The 20293-nt window shown below is 37.9% G+C and overlaps 1 protein-coding gene across 1 annotated transcript in view; it reads right to left on the reverse strand.

Moving 5' to 3' along the window:
• Positions 1-9882: 9882 nt before the first annotated feature.
• NCAPG2 (non-SMC condensin II complex subunit G2) overlaps positions 9883-20293 on the reverse strand; it is a 33530-nt gene continuing 23119 nt past the window's right edge. The window contains exons 19-28 of the mRNA XM_010712397.2: positions 20042-20215; positions 19461-19577; positions 19209-19352; positions 17714-17813; positions 16869-17053; positions 15902-16045; positions 14646-14749; positions 13695-13792; positions 13189-13291; positions 9883-10116 (exon numbers count right to left, since the gene is read on the reverse strand). Of these exons, the coding sequence (XP_010710699.1) occupies positions 10065-10116; positions 13189-13291; positions 13695-13792; positions 14646-14749; positions 15902-16045; positions 16869-17053; positions 17714-17813; positions 19209-19352; positions 19461-19577; positions 20042-20215 (1221 nt within the window). The 3' untranslated portion in view covers positions 9883-10064. The remainder of the gene's footprint in view (positions 10117-13188; positions 13292-13694; positions 13793-14645; positions 14750-15901; positions 16046-16868; positions 17054-17713; positions 17814-19208; positions 19353-19460; positions 19578-20041; positions 20216-20293) is intronic.

Here is a 20293-nt window from a genome sequence, read left to right on the forward strand (position 1 = left end):
GTAAATGTTGTTGGCTTTTTGTTGTTGTGAATGGATTCTTTCTTTCTGGAATGAAACTTGAAACCAATAAGCGTGCAATCAGTAATTAGATTTGACTGCCAATGGTTCAAACTGATTTTAAGTATCAATAGGGAACCACTTTCTTAAATGAATTAGAGCTTTGAGATGCTTGATGGGAGGGAGGTGAGAAATAGTTAAAAAATCTGGCTTTTACCCATCTTTTCTGTGATCTGTGAGATTTGACACTCAGTGAATAGCTTTTACAGTTTATACCTAATCCCCTGAGAAAATCCATTCCTCCTGTGCTAAATTAAAGGATGAATGAGATTAATGAACTTTGTCATTCTGGAGGGAAAAAAAAAAAAAAGATATGTAGTTGATTAAATCCCCTTGTCCTGCAACACAGGAATTAATAGCCCTGAAAACAAAAATATTGTTCGATATATTACAGCACAGATACTGAACAAAACAATATTAAACAGTTTTTCTGTCTCCAGCTGTCAGAACCCTCTGGTTAATTTCCAAGTGATTTTTATTTTTCTTGCAGATTTTGACATCTTACAATAGGTTGCTATTTTCCCTCAACTAAAATACCAATTTTTGCTACTCAACTGACTTTTCAGCAACTAGAAACTTGTTTTTGCCTTTAGAAATAGAATGTGTCTCAGGAACACTTGCATATATTTGAATTAATGCTGCCTATTGCTATCAGCATTACACATGCATGCATATTCATTCATAACATAAAAAATCCTTAGCAAAATCTAGATGCTACTTGAAAATGAGGGGCAGTTCTCTTAAATTTGGAGACTATTTTTTTGGATTACATAGTTTGAACCTCTCCTACTCACTAATTGTTTTTAAGTAGTGAAATCTAATGAAACGTCAAATCATTGCAAGATGAGAGATGCTTAGCCTTTGGTTACTGTCCTGTTTAGATAAGCATCTCACTTGGGTGACCCATGTCCTGTAGGCTTCTTTCAACCAATGGCACCTCTGGCATCTGTACCTGTGCCCCTTTGAGTGCCTCCCTCTCTCTATTAATTAGCAGTACCGAATCTTTAGCAGGAGGAAGATTGGTGGTGTACAAAAGAACAGTACTTCTTGGAGAACCACAGTACTAAAACGTTCTCTGCTATTTACTTATATATTTTTCCATCATGGTAATCTTCCAGCTTCCACCTGGAGCAGCAGTTGGTATCTCTTTAACCAGCAATTCCAGGACATTCCCTCCCCTTGGGGTCACAGTCTTGTCTGGAGCCTGAGGTCTGGGTGAAGGATTCACAGATAGAAACAGAGACCCTGAACTCCGAGGAGGAGGCCATAGAGAAGGCAGACTTGAGATATGGAATTTGACAAGTGGAGCAGAGCCCCAGTTGCCTGAATGTCATTATTCTTTGCTGTTACGAAGTCCATTGGCAGTGTGGCTTTTCTTCCCACTTGTTGTCTACACAAGTTGATTATCCATCTTCTCTGTAGAGCCTAGTCTCATTGCAGAGAGAAGACAAACCTATTTTGGTGAATTTGGGTGTTTCACTAAACAAGATAGCATGTCTTTGCAGCATTAGTTAAGGACATAAAACTGGGGACAATTAAGTGCATGTGGAGAAACATGCAGCTGAACCATCATCATGGGGATCTGGTACCCCAAAGAATCATCTGTTTTCACTGTGCTCCTGCTGGGAAACTCTATTTGCACATACCTCACTTTCTAGAAACCTGGGGTGTGATTTAGACAGTGCAAAGCACTCATGACTACTTCTGAAGACAAGCAAAAGCTGTACTTCAAGGTAGCCAGTACTATACAGTGTGACATCTCAGTGTTCCCAAATTTCACCGGAAACATTTAGGCTCACTGTATATTTGTAAAATGGCAGTAAGGAAACCTACAGGGAGTTGGAAAGGTGCGTGAGTCATTGTGAAACTCTGTGACTGCAGTGGAAAGTACTGGTGTCACGTCATTGTGGGAGTTAACAGTTTTGTTCTCAGAGCTGGGTATGAACAACATGCAGCACATGAAGAGAACAGAGCTACGTGTTGAATAGTGATGGGACAAAAAGCACTGCGTGCTTGCTGTGCTTTTAACAGTGAAGGTTTTGAATCATAACAGAGCAGATAGAGCAGTTTGTGTGGAATAAGAAGCTTGTTTGAAAGTAACTAAAAATACTGTGTCATTCCACATATACTCAAAGGTGAGCCTAAAGCTGTGTACATCTTCATTTTGGCATTTCCTGACTTTTGAGTGCCTGACCTTTCCATTCTAGTAGATTTCTACACTATGCTTTCATATGTTACACATGAGGGAGGCTCTGGTTTCACAAGGCACACAGTGAGGATGACAGAGGATGACTGTAAGTGTCCTCCTCTCTAATTTTTGCTTCAGCTCTTTCTTTGGCTGCTTATTACTGAAGATGTACATTTTTGGACTAAGCCCATCTTCTGTGTGTTCTACCTGGAAATGAATGTTCCTCTGCTTATTGTAATAGACACAAAGGAAAGCCTGGTGTTGACCTAGAGACTATTTGCTGTATTGCTGTATGGCTATAAACTTGGAGTATCACTGAGGAAAAGTCTGGGAAAGAATCTAGAATAGAACAATATGTTTGAGAGCAGTTCAGAAGTGTGCTAGCTTCAGTTTTATAGTTTAATGCCTATTGACAGGGGTTATTTTTATTTTGAATAGCAAAAAATGTTAAGTGTGTAGTTTCTGGTTTAAAAATTTAGAAAATCTTGGTGAGGTGATTCTGATATCTCAGAGCACAGCACTATGCCTGTGATGTGTTTCTTGTAAAGAAAGATTATTAATGATATGCTGTGACCAGGAAAAAAAAAGTAGAGGAAGTTCAAGGTAACGACAGCTGGGTAAAGGAACATTGTTTTGACTGCACTGAAATTACATGATGTATCTTTTTAAGTACACACTTAAAAAGTGTGGTAACAATATTCATAGGTTGTGGACAAATTATTAGGAGTTAAAACATAGAAGAAAGAGGATGCTCTTTTTCATAGAATCATGGAATGACAAGGTTGGAAATGACCTATAAGATCATCTAGTCCAACCGTCTTCTCACTACCACTGCTACCACAAGCACTAAACCATGTCTCGCAGCTCCTCATCCAGACGCCTCTTGAACACTTCCAGAGACAGCGACTCCACCACCTTCCTGGGCAGCCATTCCAGTGCCTGACCACTCTGAGAGAAAAAGTTTTTCCTCATGTCTAACCTAAACCTCCTCTGGTACAACTTGTGGCCATTTCCTGGGTCCTATTCATTGTCTAGGAGAAGAGGCCAAACCCCTCCTCACCACAACCTCCCTTCAGGAAGTTGTAGAGTGCAATGAGGTCTCCTCTGAGCCTCCTCTTCTCCAGATTAAACAATCCCAGCTCCCTCAGCTGCTCCTCATAAGACTTGTGCTCCAGACCCCTCACCAGTTTTGTTGCCCTTCTCTGAACATGCTCCAGGGCCTCAACATCTTTCCTGTAGTGAGGGGCCCAAAACTGAACACAGTGCTCAAGGTGCAGCCTCACCAGTGCTGAGTACAGGGGGATGATCACCTCCCTGCTCCTGCTGGCCACACTATTTCTAATGCAGGCCAGGATGCTGTTGGTCCTCTTGGCCACCTGGACACACTGTTGGCTCATGTTCAGCCAAGCATCAACCAACACCCCCAGGTCCCTTTCCTCTTCACAATCATCCAGCCACTCATCCCCAAGCCTATAACGCTGCTTGGAGTTATTGCGGCCAAAGTGCAGGACCTCACACTTGGCCTTGTTGAACCTCATCCCATTCATCTTAGCCGAGTGATCCAGCTTATCTAAATCTCTCTGATGGGCCTCCCTACCCTCAGGCAGATCCATACCACCTCCTAACTTGGTGTCATCTGCAAACTTACTGAGGGTGCACTCAATCCCCTCATCTAGGTCATCAATATATATACTAAACAAGATGGGCCCCAGTACCAACCCCTGGGGGGTTGGTCACCTGCTAGACTTAACTCCATTAACCACTACCCATTAGGCATGGCCCTCTAGCCAGTTCCTTATCCAAAGAAGTGTATACCTGTCCAGACCACCGGCAGCCAGTTTCCCCAGCAGAAGCCTGTGAGAGACCATGTCAAAGGCTTTGCTGAAGTCTAGATAGACAACATCAACAGCCCCTCCCTCACGTACCAGACTGGTCACCCAATCATAGAAGGAGATGAGGTTGGTCAGGCACGACCTGCCCTTCATGAACCTGTACTGGCTGGGCCTGATTGTCTGGACACCACACGTGTGCATGCGATCTCACCTGAGAGAGATTCTGTTCTGAATCACTACTTTGAAAAGCCTCCCCTTTACTCCCTTTTATAGTTCAGAGCATTCTGATGGTGCATCAAAAACCTAACAAAAACACTTATTTGACTTCTCAAGAGAATCTTCCTCTTAGATGAGCCTTTCCAATGAACTTTAATTGAACCAGATTGACTGGTCTTACTTTTCTTCTTTTCCAGTGTTTCTATAACCTAAAATTCTAACAAGAGCAGATGTGAAAAAATAATTAAAAAAAAATAATAACCCACTAAAGAAAGTTAGTGCAACTTCACCTCTTTTCACTTAAAAATCAGATTCTTGGGTAACACACTTATATTAGGCCATGCAGTTTAAGCCTCGGACATTCTTGCTACTGTTTTTAAGTTTAAATGTTATTGCAAAGGTCCAGTGTGAATTGAAATGTCAGAAGGAAGGCTGTTGTGGTCTGCATACTGGGCATTCCCCCAGCAGCTCCTGTATGTGGGCAAATCTGTTTGCTTGTCCTGGTGGTGGGCCAAAGGCCATTGATAGAAACAGCTTGTGCTGTGAAAGAATTTTATGTGTAATTGGCAAATGGCCACATGGGAATAGTCATCCTGCTGATCAAGAGCAGTGGTCCATCAAAGGAAATCTGGGGACAGAGGCTGAGAGGGAGAACTCTTAATTTTGTCACTAAGGATGGTCACTTAGAAATAAAGGACACTGCTTTTGTCATTATGATGACTACAAAAGGGCATGCTCACCCAAAGCAGCTTTTCCCTCATTGGAGCAGTGGGATAACTCGGTCATGCTGACCTTAAATAGCTTTGAGCAGTAACTACATTCACTTTTTTAAATATCCTATTGGTCTAATTGGATTTGTAACCTCTTAGAGATGCTGGATTTTTCCTTTAGATGCTATTTTAAGAAAATGAAGTTGCTAATGCACGCCTCTTTTAATAAGTATGGCAAGATTTCAGAAAGGTCAGCATATGAAACTGACATTTCTTGATATTAAGCTGGCATTCAGGTGCCATTTTAGGCAATTAGTAAGTAGGAATTGTTATATTAAGAATAAAAAAAAAAGTCAAATCAATATTCTTTATTCATATGACCAGTCTGTGCATTTAATTGCCCCCACAAGGCAGAAAAGTATATTGTGTCAAACAAGCAAGGAACCCAGAAGGAGGCTGGGCTGGCTCGGTCCTATCCGTTCCTTGAGGTAGGCACATGGCTCTACAGGATTCCTGTGTCTGTCCAGCAAGGACTAAAATGTAAAGGCTTAAATGGAAGGCTTTACAGCAAAGCAGCTCTTACTGTAGCATGTAAAAACAATATTAAAAGCAGAAGGATTATTACAGGAATCATTACAGGAGGGTGAGGAACTAATTGAACAGAAAAGAGAAATAAATTTGGTTGAAAAAGAATCACTAATGATGTTTTGGAAAGGCACCTTATTTAATACTGTCATTAATGACAGTACCACACACACACACACTAAAAGTATTTGTAATTGGCACAAAGTTTGCAGCAGTATGAAAAATAGGACTAGAATATTACATAGGATGAATTTAGTAACATTAAATCTGGAGTGACAGAAATCAAAAGGAAAGAAGTGTAAAGTCATATCTTGGAGAAGTCTTACTTTTGAGAAAGCAATGTAGTTCTCTGCCAAATCAGATGAGATAAAAGCTGGTAACAGCTTCTACTCCCCAGTCGTGAGGAGTAATAAAGCAACATCAATAGAACTGCCACTGGTACTGCCTTGAAAAACTGCTGACTAACAGAGCAGAAGGTTAATTTCCACTGTTGAAGTTTTATCAGTACTAACGCATGCAATTTCTGCAGCTTCCCTAGGACTACGAAGTATTGACCCATGGTCAGAAGAAGGACCTGTCTATGCTGAACAATGTAACCTTGTGAAAAAATTCCAATGATTGCTGGCTAAATTAAAGCTACAGTTACAATGACATAGCTGCTTGAAGCCTAGGGCTGTGAGTAAGGTTATGCTCAGCCAGGTGGCTGTACAGAGCCCAGGTCTAAGAACTCTTGTTATTGGAAGTAGATTAGGAAAAACACATCTAGTTGCCGTGGCTTAAGGGAACTGCTGGGAAAAAGGAAAGGCTACTCCTGACAGCTCTCCTTGAGGAGCTAATTGTTGACATAAAAGTTCGAAGACACGCTGTTCCAGCTGGAACAGTCAGCTGTAACTACTGCTGCTCACAGTACAGCCATGGCAGGAAAGTGTAAGTGGTCTCTGTTCACAATAGAAGCAAATCAGGGAATAATAGTAGAAGTTAACTCATGCAGCTCGTCATTTTACATCACAGTCCTTATGATTTTCTTTTTTTTATAAGTGTTTACCATGAGATGAATGTGTCTTCAAAATTAGTCTGCTTTCCTTTTCTAAGCCAGAAGACCTCAAAGCACTTAATAGCAGTACATGCAAATATGAATGAATATGAATGCAAAGTGAATTGCAGCTATCATTAGATAAAACATCAGGTGCAAAACAGATTTATTTTCCTTTTCCTTGGCAAGCTTCAAAGGTTGTGCAGTTGGATCCATACTTGAAGACATATTTTTTTTTAATTTTGCTAAGGAGTAAGCTCGAGATCTTCTCCTGCGTCGTCTTCAGCTCATAATTTGAAGCTGTGATAGATGGAAGACTGCTGGGCCTTGTTTCCCAGCCAGAAAACAGAGCAAACAAACTCTGTTGTCAAAAACGGGACCAAACCCCTAACAAATACAGCAAACTAATATAGTTAAGATTAATGAAATCATTTAAAGTACATTTCTTCACTAAATACTTAAACTGAGTATATATGCATGAAGGAGAGGGCTATAAGCATGCCATTTACAGGTAGAACTTTTGACTAGAAAACTTATTCTTCAGGTAGTTGTATTTTAACAGTGACTGCCAAGGCAAATTGCTCAGATCATATCTTAGAATGGTGTTATCTTGGTCACATTTCAAACAATTTTATTAACCATCCTCTTGGAAAACCGAACTGATTTCAGTAGGTCTGAACTATGGGAAGTTCTGTGTCATCCAGTTTTGATAATATAGACAGCCAAATAAACTCTTCTCAATATCAGTCACCCCATAGCAATAAGCAAGGATCAGTCTCTCTCCCCCAGCAGTACTGCAAAGGGGCTTTCAATCAGTAAGATAAAACATATCTGATTTACAGGTTTCAAAAAATTAATGAAGCTTAAGAAATATACACTTTATTTATATCTTGAAAACAAGAAAAGTGTAAGGACGTAACAATTTGACAAAACTTAGTTTGCAATGAGAATACTGAATAAAATCTGACTAAACTGTTGTAATATTTATGAAGGCTCAAGGAGAAAGTACATGACAGATTTTGTCATAAGGAATTCAGAGATCAATACTTGTGTTGCAGAAAGCCAATGGTTTTTCATCTATGAGAGGAGCTATAACAGAGCTGGACTGGATCCTGAGATCTATAAACCAGCAGCACTGCTACCACAGAACTATTTCAACCCCCTGGAGCATTAGGCACCAGGAAGACAAAGGTTCATCTTTAAGCTTTCTTACCCTTCCTGGCAATATCACCTCCAAGTTCTTTAAAATAATTCTGTGTATTTCTGCTGTTGGCAGTTATCACTATTTCAGGATCTGGAATACTGGGTCTGTAACAGGTAGTCCATCAAGAAAAAAGAAAAGAAATACAATTCGAAAAGCAGTGTTACAGACTGAGGAGAATAAAAAGGCAGTAACTCTTCTAATATGAGCAAATAGTGAAAGACAGAAAAGCAGAAGAAAAATCCACAGTGATTTTACATATTCATTAACTAATTTGTATAATCAGAAGATTTAAAAGGTCATTACAGGAACACCTGCCTGTTAGCAGATGTAGAAGAATGAAGGCCAAAGGACACCCAGTTTTTATAAAGATGTTGATAGATAAACAGTTGGCAGACCTACAGCTACCTGTTGTGGCAGCATGTCTTTCTGGCTCAGGCTGTGGAGAAAGTAAACCTGGAATTCACTTCACCATAAGCTGACTTTCCTGTTGCAACGTCTGACAGTTTGTTAAGGATGTGATTATTTTTAAATATCAACATTCCAGTTAAATAAGCTTCTACATAGAAGATTGATGCACTGCAAAGATGTTTAGAGATGGGGGACTGTGCACAGATCCTAATCAAGAATTAAGAGTCTGACTTCATTTCAGTAAATTTGCTAATTTCAATGTCAGTACCACTCAGTAGCACCAGGGATGTCAATGAGCCATTTGTACAGGCACTAAATGGGAAGCATCTATCCCCCTTTGTGGACAACTATTAGATATCCAAGTCTAAGACAGTCACTGCCATCTTTTCAGTCCCTGCCTGAATCGGTTTCTGGGGCAGCCTAGTCGATTTACTTCTAAAACAGGCAAAAATGTAGCATTGTGAATTTAGACATCTGATTTATATATGCCTCCGTTAAGGCAAAATAACATTCTGCAATCAACGCTGTATTACTAGTTTCGAGAGCATCTGTTCACATTAAAAAGCTAAAAAGCTAAACAAGTGGCTAACACGTCTGCATCGCCTGTGGCATTAATTTGTAAAAAGAGCCAAATACAAAGCAATTAAACTTATTTAACTTGAGAGGAAGCTCATGAGATAATTCAGTCCAATCCCCAGCTCAGGCAGGAGTAACTTCAAAATTACATCACATTGGCCAATCAAGTTCCTGTCATCTCCAAGGACGGATCTTGCACTGTCTTTCTGGCACCCCTGTTCCTGTTCCATTTTGTTTCACTTTCATCAGGAAAGTACTTTCACATGTCCAGTTTCTCTTGCTGCAACTTGTGTCCAGTGCCTTGTGTTTTCTTGATTTGTACTTTTGAGAAAAGTCTTTTCATAATCCTCATCACATAGGTGAAGACAGCAATGAAATTGCTCTTCTGCTGTGGTATGGAATTTGTCCATTGCAGGTAGAGGACTTTGCATGTGTCAGAGTTGAACTCCACAAGATTTGCTGTATTCTATATCCATTGGTCAGGCTGCTACTGAGCTGGATAACATTACCCCTCAACTGTTTCAACTACTGCTCCCAAGGTGCTGGCACCTGGCAACTGACTGAGTTTGCATTTCATTCCCTGCTAAAGACTTTTAATGAAAACGTTGAAGAGCATTAGCAACAACAGTGTGTGCCTTGAGGAATGCCATCAGTATGACTTCATAGCACCATTCTTGTTAAAGCCTGAGGGTCCAGGCAGTCCTGCACTCTATAAGTAGCTCATCCAGTACAGCCCATCTCTCTCCAGCTTGGCCACAAATATGTATTGTAAGTCTCTGTAAACAGTCTAAGGGCAGGAAAGTTGACATCCTCTGCTCTTATTTCATCCACAAGAAGGAAGGAAATGTGATTGGCCAAGAAAAATTTGCTCTTTGTGCATTCATGCTGGCAATACCCAGACACCTTGTTGTACTTCATGTGCCTTGACATGAATATTTTCTGAGAATTTCCCAGGAACTGAGGTTATGCGTTGCCTCAATCCCAAACCGTGAGATACTACCTTGTTTTTATCAGACAAATGATAATTGTGATTTTTTACACCCTCCCCCCTGATAATTTTATACAAAACCACCTTAAAAGTCTTTGGCAATCTTTAATACTAGATGATTTCTATATACACTTCAATACTTTTTGCCTGCTTTAACTGTACAGAATAGCAGAAAATAAATCTTAGCTATTAATAAATATACAATATAATACTTTCTTTTAAACAATACATCTCCTTTCAGATTTTATGACAAAAGCTTCCATGTGGTCAAGGATTCAGGAGTTCATCCAAAATTTTCTGAGATGATTCATACAGAATTCTGAAACAGCATAAAACAAGGCATAACACAGTTAGACAGCCAAAGTCAGTCCTCAGCTACTTGATTGCAAAAGTACAGCTAGATCTTTTTACCTCATTTCTTTGGCAACTTATTCCATTAAAAAATTAAATATTCCTTTACAAAATCACTTTTGAAAGAGCTGCTTTTCTTCAACTCGTCCATTTTCCTGCTGACCATCTCTAGCTATAATTTACAACTAATCAGTTTAATTTACTAAGCCAATTCAAGCGTGTTTGCAATTATCTCAACATTTATACAAATTGAGAAGCATCAACTCTCACAGCATTTTTACTCTTTTTTAAGCAGAAATAGTCAAATCCTTCATTGCTACTTCATTCTAAAATCACTTTTCATTTTTCTGTTCTTCCTCCTTCTTCTTTGTAATTTTTCTCCTCATTTTTTTTTCCCCCAAGCCTGAGCAGTCTGTCTTTTCCTTATATGCACCCATGTTATTCACTTTCTTTCTCGTTTCACATTACTCCTAAACAGCCTCAAAAGTCAGCTATGGAACTTCCGTTTGGAGGGCTCTCTTTATTTGCTTACATTGCCTGAAGTTGTCACTCACAGGGGTGCCTTTGTAGCTGCATTCTAACACAACTTCTAGTAATGCTCCACAATACCCTATGAAGTCTGGAGGACTTTGCTCTTCTGCCAAAACATTATTTCATTACCTCAGTCTTAACCACTACAAACTTTATCCTTCATGCTACTTTATTATTATTGTTGTTACAGACTTACACTCAAGAAACAAGATTAATCAGATATTTATCACAATGAGGCAGGGCACTCATTGAGCAACACCAAGACCAGACACACAACAGACAAAGCAGCATATTGTCAGATCACCCCAAATTCCTACAGCCGTGGTGGTGTCACACATTTCTCCTTTAAAATGCTAACAGCCTTTGATGTTAGGAAATGCTGCTTTTCTGATACGTAGCAGACAACTCATACACAAAATTTATATTACAAAACAATGCAAGAATCATTATTCATAGATGCAGTGAGAGTGCAAAAAGGAGACTGGGAAGCTAGCTAAGTGATAATACTAAAGGAAAGTTTTCATTTTTCATTTGCTCAGTTTAAATCTTAGCACCCATATACTGAGATGCTAATTAAAGCAATTACAGAATACCAAGAAAAAAAGTATTATTTCAAAGTGCATTTGTTTCAAAGAGCATGGAACACTTTTCTCTAGCCTCCAAATCACTGCATTGGCAGCTTTATTAGCTTCTTTTTTTTTTTTGGCTAGAAATAAATACCTGTGTTTTATAAACTAAATTAACATGTGCTATTACTCTTGAGGAAATTCTCTCAATATACAATATGCTGTCCAGAATTTTAAAGTGCACTGAACAGCAATTTTAGACCCATGGGGCCTTCTTAAACTGCTAGCTCAGCTGAGGAGGGAAGACTAATTTATAATGAAAAGTTTTGCTTCTAAATTAGTGTAACAACTCCTTGCTTAATGACAGCACTTTAAGTACTCCACCAGACAGGTTTTCACCTATTTCTTTTTCATTAATATGTAATAGATTACTTCTAAGTTTAAGATGTTGGTGCAGTATGTCAGGTCTCTTGGGAAATTAAAGCATCTCACCATTTCCTAGTATACCTGGGCATTAAATAAAGCAATCCACCAAAGTTACTATGACATAATAGAAGAAAGTAGTAATATTATGAATACTATGAAGTGTTAATTAAACACAGCAATAAGTTTTAGCATCAGTGCAACACCACATGTTTGTAGCATCGTGCACAAAGTAACCACCAAACATCTAACTTGCAGCATTCCATAATTCACATTTTTAAGTTTGGTAAGCAAAGTGGGAAAACATAATCATAACAACTTCACAAAGAACAGTGCACATTTCAGACTGTGTAACTCCACTGTAATTATACAAGAGCACAGTGTGATAGAGCACTAAAAATGGCACGTAGGCAAACACTACAGGCCCAGCTTGTTCAACTATAAAGCCTACGAAAGCACAAACACTATAAATTAATCTTAGAAAACCTCACCATTGAAGAACTTTCTCTTGACCTTTACCAACATGAATTTGTTTACTTTCTGGAGATAGAGGTAAAAAAAAAAAAACCACCACCAACCCAACATATTTGTGGGCGTTCTTACTGTTCAATTATGATTCTCACAAATTCAAAAGCTAGATCAGAGCTTTGCAGAATTTTCTGATATCATAGTGCAATTCACATTCTTGTTATGAACACTTCCATCATCATCTTTGTATTCATAAGCTCACGATTTTATCTGCAACTGGCTTTTTATGAGAAGGCGGCAGCCATTCATACTTCACAGAACTAATCACTGTGTAGTATCTTATGCTCTTTGCCTGCCCCAACTTCTAGGCTGGGGCAGAGAGGTTCACATACATTCATAAAGCAATTATCTGTTCTTGCTGAAATTTACAGCCGGTAGTGCATTCAAGTGGCAGCAATTATTCATTCTCATGTGCCTATTTATTCAATCATGTTAAGATATGCTTTAAATTCTCACCCTTTTCTTGATTAAAAGAACTGCAAACTGAATCACAGTTTCTAGCCTTTCCTTTCCAGTCTATAATCATCATTTTAAAAAACATTTTGGTATAACACTTGGTAACCCAGCATTATATAACTTAACAGAAAAAAAATTGTTAATTTTTGCTTGATTTTGTTTCTAAGGTAGGTTTCAACCAAAAGAACTTTGTTCTCATTTCAACAACTAGCTAAAACAAGATCCCAAGCAGCAGTCACTACTGTGAAGTCTTGTGAGTACTGCAATAAATGGGATTAAGTCATAACATTTAAATTAAATGCTACCCGCCCCCCACCAAAAAAAAAAACCACACAACTAAAATATGTAAAGATTACAATCACAGCAAAATGCCTGGGTAGGAAATTTAATACTGTGCTGAACTCCATGTCTCACAAGGTTTTTAGCCCCTATTTTAAAACCCCTATTTTTACAGCTGAATGCTTCAGCTGTATTATAGAGCACAACAAAAAGGGTATAGGAGAGGTTAATGTTCATTTCCCCCTTAGCAAATTTACCTTTCAGTACTGCTAGATTCTTCTGTGGCAGCTTCCTTGTAGGTTGTAAGTTTTCTCTGAATGACAGATGCAACATCTTTTACAAGTGATGTTTTGTGCTTACCTATTTGAAATAGGATTATGTTAAAACGTTGGACAAAAATAATGCTTAACCAAAATAAAAGAAAGCAAACCCAAAAACCTTTTGCACATTTTCATAGTGTCTTTTAAAAAGACAAAAAACACCCCACAACACTACTAAAAAGATTAGGTATGACTAGATTTTCACTGCTCTAGATTAATTACCGTGTATTTCAGCCAAACAAATACCCCATGAGTTAGCAGTCATGTTTTCTAACTCACTATAGAACTTGTTAAGTCCAAAGCTTAACACCATCATGTACAAGTGATATGCCTTTGTGCCTGCTGAATTGGCTTTTTAAATTACACAAGCAATAAATAAATTAAGTATACAGTACTATACTTATATATATACACACACAGAGTGCAAAATTGGTTTGACTGACCTTTAATTACAATCACAGTGCAGACCACAGATGTAAGACTAAAAATCCCTTCAATTTCTTCAGATAGAATGCATTCCAGTAATTCATTTAAAAATGACCTAAGGAAAAAATAACATAAATATACTTTCTAAATCATGTTTATTTCAAAATAGAACAGAACAAGCTTGTGATTATACTATGTTGCCAACACAGCTTAGAAGATACCCCATAGGGCAAAGGTGTGCTTATGGGGTGATGGAGAACTGCAGGCTTCTTATGGGACTGTGAGCGTGTTTGAATTTGTATATTGCTGGGGAAGAAAGTAAGAGGTTTTCCCTTAGAATAAGTAGCTTTTCTGAGAAATTAAGAGCTTGTGGAGTATTTTGGGAAGAACAGTCTGAAAAAAATACTGTAACCACTGGAATGTAATTAGTACAATTTATGGTGAACTTTCTAAAAATCAATTTATAGTGAAGTTTAAAATACATTATATGACTCCAGTGGATTGCCAGTAACAACTCAGGCCCTTAAATCTAACGCTACTTGTAGCTCAATTAGAACCTAGAGTTTAATTAACATTTTGTTCTAAAGTGTGTATGTCATAAAAATTAAATTGGAAGTGTTTCCAATTAAAAAAAAAAAGTGAAGAACTCTTCTATCAAAATATAGGACTTGAAAAAGGTTTTGAATTTTATACAGCCATTCTTTCTTAGGAATGAAAAAAGGAAAGAAGTCTGGTCAGAGACCTCAGTTAGATGAACAGTCTTGTAAATAAGCACTGTTGGACGTTTTAAAAAACAAAAAGAAAAAACTCAGTCAATATCTCCCAGGTTACAATCATGCAGGTGAATTTAATAAGAAATTTCAGTTTCTCAAAATGTATTTGAATTCAGAAATTATAATATTATTGAATATACATAAGCTGTTCTGTGTTATTAACAACCTTGGACAACTCACTGAAGAAACTTTTACCTGACCACATTAACAGACTTCATAATTATTGCCATTAAGCTGCTTGAAAGAGGCGGAAGGTCTGAAACTGTCCTTGGTATAGTGAAAGCTTTTTCACTGGAAGCCTAAAGAAGAAACAGTCAATAACTTCACACACATGCAGAAAACATCCAGGCAAATCTATACTGCAGTAATTACACTAAGCAAGACCTACTCTTAAATAATTAGAAGACAACATTCCCATGCATTGTTTGTACACCTTAAATCAATTGTGCAGTGCCCTAAATAATAAAAAATAAAATTTGAAAGGCTAAAACTGAACCACATAAACAGCATCGTGGGAAACAGTCTCCACAGTTTGCCTGAGTACAAGTTTATGACTGATCACTATTTATAAACATAGTGTACTGAACAGAAATAAATATCCTTGTGTCTTCACATTTAAGTATATACCACAATTTCTTAAACTTAGATGCCAGTGATTCCGTAGGCTAAGTCTTTTTGAATCAAGTTCTGAATAGTATGGCAAGTATTTAGTTAGAACGCTAGAACGTTAGAATTTAGTTGGAACAAAAGCTGCACAAATCTGTACAGCAAAATACAGAATTCATTCCCATTCCATTTTTCAATTGGAAGGCACACATCAAGCCACTTCCTGGAAAGCAAGACTGGAAAGAGGCTCTTTCTCACAGAGACCATAATGGTTGCTTAGAAAGACAAGTGCCATAACCACAAATGACCCTTCTTCCTCCTCCTTTCCATGAGCTTTGATTGCTGAGCACATTATTGGTCTGAAGCGTGCCTGCCTGAGGTCAGTCAGTGACAGCTGTCTTGGCTGAGGGAGTACTGTGCAAACACTGCTTACCAACAGCCAAAACTTGCTGGTATACCACCAATACTGTTTTAAACTCAAATGCAAACCACAGCAGCGTATGGGCTGCTATGAAAGAAGTTAACTACTCCAAAGCCAGACTCAGTACAAATACACACACAAACAACTTTCAAAAAAAGACCATGTCATTTACCCCTCAACACTGCCTAACTTCTAAAACTTTCTGCAAGAATCAGATACTGAACAAAGTATCAGGACAGGCATCTTACGTGTGTTTGTAAACCCAAAAGATGCATTTTAAGATCAAATGATGGCAAATAAAACATCCTATTTGTTCCATACTATAACACACAAAATCTTCATGTGCAGTAGGAAAAACATGTTTTCTGAAGGCAGCTTTCCACCTCCAATATAACCTTTAAAAAGCAATCAGCATTAACTTTACCTCCTGTAGCGCATACTTGATCTCTGCCAGTACTGCAGCCAGGAGAGTGGAGAACACACTCTGGTGAACTGCTGGGCAAAGTGAATGCCAGCATTGGACTGCATGTAAGAAATCTCCAAGAGGTGTTTGGACAGACTGAATCAACTGAAAGCAAAAACAAATAGATCAGCTGTTTGAGATTGCATGAAAATGATTGAAATATTTCAGCAAACCGTTGCCTGCAGAGAAGCGCAGATGACACCACCCTGAAAGTCACTGTGGTATTCTGTTCACTCAGGATCAGGAGGGAAATCAGTAACAAAGATCAAAAGTCTATTCACAAGTTTCAGAAAAAAAGCAAACAAAACAATGATTGAACAACAACAACAAAAAGAAAACCCACCCATATTTCAAAAGCAGATCATATTTTCCACTGTGATGTGTCTATCTTACTATTATCTTCTCTGCTATAAAACTCAAGAAGCTGAATTTTCTGTGAAGATAGGATGGTCTGAAGAACTTCCAAGAACTTCCAAGAACTTAGTTGAAGCTGATGTAGATCAAGCTGAAACTATCATAAAATAGCCATAATTTCTCATCTCTCCCAAGATCAGAATATACGACCAAAACCTTTGCTCAGGGTTGAGTCCATTTTCACTGACAAGAAGGTTAACAGTGTATCTAACCTATAACCTAACCGAGAGTGCCAGGGTAGGTCATCGGTACGGCAGATCATTCAGAGTGTAGATCATTGGCAACATCACACACTGTGCTCTGGATTACTAGCAATTCTGTCACAAGACCAACAGTGGAATAAAAAAAAAAAAAAAACACTACTGGAGATGGGGAAACATTAATATTAGAAAAATTTACTGAAAATATGAATTAGATGTTGTATGGAGTAACAACTTCAAAGCGTAACATCACGTTGCATTTGAGTAAAAGTATGGATTCATTTGCACACAGGTAGTGATGTTAAGAGTAATACCTGAATCCCTTCTCCATGCTGTTCCTTGATTCTGCTTGCAACACATTCTAAAACCTTCTGGAAGATGCTCTGTACAGCATGGAGGACGTTGGCTACTTCATCCACCTCAGTGCTCTGCGTCAGAGAAGCTTCAGTAATTTCTTTTAGCGCACACAACAGCAATGGCGCACAAAAGGCACCCCTGGCTGAAGAGATAAATACCACGATATACACACTGAAATGAGATATTCTTTAGATACAAATTTAAAAATAACTTACATACCACAAACAGCTATAGTTTCCTAGATGATGCATTTAGTTTCTGAGCACCTTCAGCTGAATTTTTCATGCATCTCAATTAGTATTTAATTAAGTATAAATCCAGTGTTCCTTCAAAAAATTCTTGAACTATATGGAATAAAACTGTATGTTTTGTGAGAAACTGAGCTTTAATTCCGCCTCTGCTGTCAACTTAACTTTCCAAATGTGAGCCAAATTTAAATTGCACTACATTTTGTCTTCTAAGATAGATATATAGATATATATATGTACACATAAAATCAGTGTGCACAAATATTTATGTACATATACTACTGTGTGATATCCCGATTATGTAACAGGAATTTAACAGGAAGGAAAAAGCATTAGTTACCAACAGTAAGATACTGGACAGCTTCTCTATTGTTTTCAATTTGCTGAAAAGCTGTTGTTACTTCTCACCATATTAACAATACTTGCATCAACTATAAACACTGCTTTTTGAGAAAGAGATTCCACAATGCAAAAAAAAATAACAGTTCTGTTTATATTAAAGCATGTCTCCTAATTGTGTATGGGGATGTTGATGTTAGCACTACACTTTGTACCTGTTTGCATAACTGACAGTGCCACATCTAAGAAGTACAGTTGAAACTTGGCATTTCCGAGACCAACCATTATGACATCTTTGCAGACTGACAGATAGGCCTAGAAAAGAGATACAGAAATAAATCAGAAAAAAAAAAACATTATTATATAAAGCAACAGTTCAGTAGTAGCGAGAAGTAATAAAAATATGAAATCACATAAATATGAAACATTTAATTATCTTTTCTTTAACCGGTCTGCGTTTACATGAGTCGGGCCATTCAGAGACACAGATTGTGATTAAAGTTTGTCCAAATCTTTCCCTTGACTAAAATTTGAAGAGACCCACAGCTCAATGGTAAAATTACACTTGGTTAAGCGATACATAAGGGAAATACAACAGAAGACAATTAAAAAATTACTTAAACATTACCTAATCACATGCTTTCTGTGTATCTACTAACAAGGAGCATTATTACAGACTCATTAAGCAGTATGTCAGATAGTTCTGTAGTTGGTAACTACCTATTTTATTACTTATCAATACTTTCATTTTCAATTTCTATTGAGACCTGGGAAATTGATGAAACACGTTCTAGAAATGCTGGTACATATTCTTTATTTTCTTTCTTGTCTTTTCATAAGACTGACTTCTACGACTGCCAACTTTTAACAAATAGACAGAGTTGCAGTACGGGTGCCAATTATTTCATTTTGAAAAGGGACAACAGCTTATTAAACACCCAATTAACCTGTCCCAAGAACGACTATAGCACTTACTTAACGCCTCTTCACAGCCTTCAAAAAGTCATTTGGCTGCAGCACTGTGACTCCAACTCAATAAAAGACTCACTTCCTCACTATTAAATTCCCAGGCAACTCTCACTCTGCTGACTTCCATAGATGTTTTCTGGTACTCAGCACCAGAATGAAGTATGCTGAATTCCTCAGAGTACAATTCTACCTTTTCTTTTGGGAAAGCAGGAAGAAAAGGAAAGAAGGAAGCAAAGCAAGCCAATATGATTAGATTTAAATCCTCTCTTTCACAATAACATGACCTTCCTAGGTGTATAGTCAATGAATATAAAGATGTTATAATTAGGAAATAAGAGATTTTGGCAGAGCAGATTATAATAACAAAAAGAGAATAGATAGAAAGCTTACCCACATCTTGGGCTCGCTGCAAAACTCCAGAGGAGGAATCTCCAGAAGAGATCCTTCCCCACTGGCAGTCAGCTCTTAAATGGGTCTAGGAGAGGTGCAGCCAGGCTCCACCCCTTCCAGCAGCACGGGTGAATTGCCTTCACCTGTGCTCCCATGGCTGACTCATTGCTCGCCTCAGGTGGTCAATCAGAGGTTCAGGCCATAATTCAGCAGTTCCCATACACTGGGCTTCCAAATCATCCCTCACAGTGCACTGGGCATTTTGGATAACAATGTTTGCAAACTTGAAATTTACATATACCACTTATTTGGCTAGAGGCAATTTGATTTCTGTGAGAAGAGACCTCTAACCTGGATAATTAATTCAGGAACATTACTCTGTTTTGAAATTCCATCCTCTTGTTCAGTTGCTAGTATAAAAGGTAAAACGTGACTTTCTACCCAAGCCCCTGTCTCCTGCAGATGTGACAGATAATCTTTTCCTTCTTCAGAAAACTGGAAAACAAAAACAGAAGTTTATAAACGTTTGAATTCCAATTCTTCTGGATTTTCCTTATACTGTCAGCTTTAACTCTTGCTTATACTGAAAAAGTCTAAACGTACCTTGTTCTGAAGATGAATACTCAACCTGCAACACAGGCTGAAGGCTCTTAAGCCAGTTCCTTGATTGCAGCTACCACGATTTGTATCAGCTGTTTTCAGAACTGAGCCAAGAATTTCCTGAAATACCAAAGTTGCTGACATACAAAGTTGCCAGAAAAACCTTTCAAAAAAAGTTTTGTTGTTTTTTTCTCAACACTTTTAAACAGAAGATTTTAAAATAAGGAAAGGAAAAAAAAAGAAAGACAAAACCAAGAAGCATCATTTCAGTTATTTTCGTTTTGGAATGCTGGAACCGATTTTCAAACTATTCCTTCCATGTACATTTTGAAAGTCAGGTTCCTTAAAAATGCTCAACACTGGATCACAAAAATTAGAGGCACCTAAAAGTGAAAAAGCAATTAAAATTTGCTACCAATGAACAATTCTGAGCTAATATATTTCTAGTTTACAATATTTGTCTGAAGAAGAAGGGGAAGCAGCTCTAACAAAATCTACTTATGTATTCACAGAGTTTAATGTAAGGCAATCTATCATATGATGCACTCTTTTATAAGCATTGCTTGTGGTAAGACCAACACTACCTTAGCAGCACTGAGAACTTTCAGAAGATGGTTCAGTTTCTTCTTAGGAACAGAGAGTAGGCAACCACGATTAACAGGATGAGTCAATAAATATTCAATGTAATCAAGTGCTAATTCTGGCTTCGATTCCTGTGTCACATGGATACGTACTCGCCGTTCCGATGTTTTAACATTCTAAAGGAGAAAGAAGCACAACATTAGTAAGATACAGTTAGTATTTTACAATTTTTACAATTAATTCCAAAGAAGCAA

Source organism: Meleagris gallopavo, chromosome 6 (genome assembly GCF_000146605.3).
Source record: "Meleagris gallopavo isolate NT-WF06-2002-E0010 breed Aviagen turkey brand Nicholas breeding stock chromosome 6, Turkey_5.1, whole genome shotgun sequence".
In the NCBI taxonomy this organism is placed as follows: Eukaryota; Metazoa; Chordata; class Aves; order Galliformes; family Phasianidae; genus Meleagris; species Meleagris gallopavo.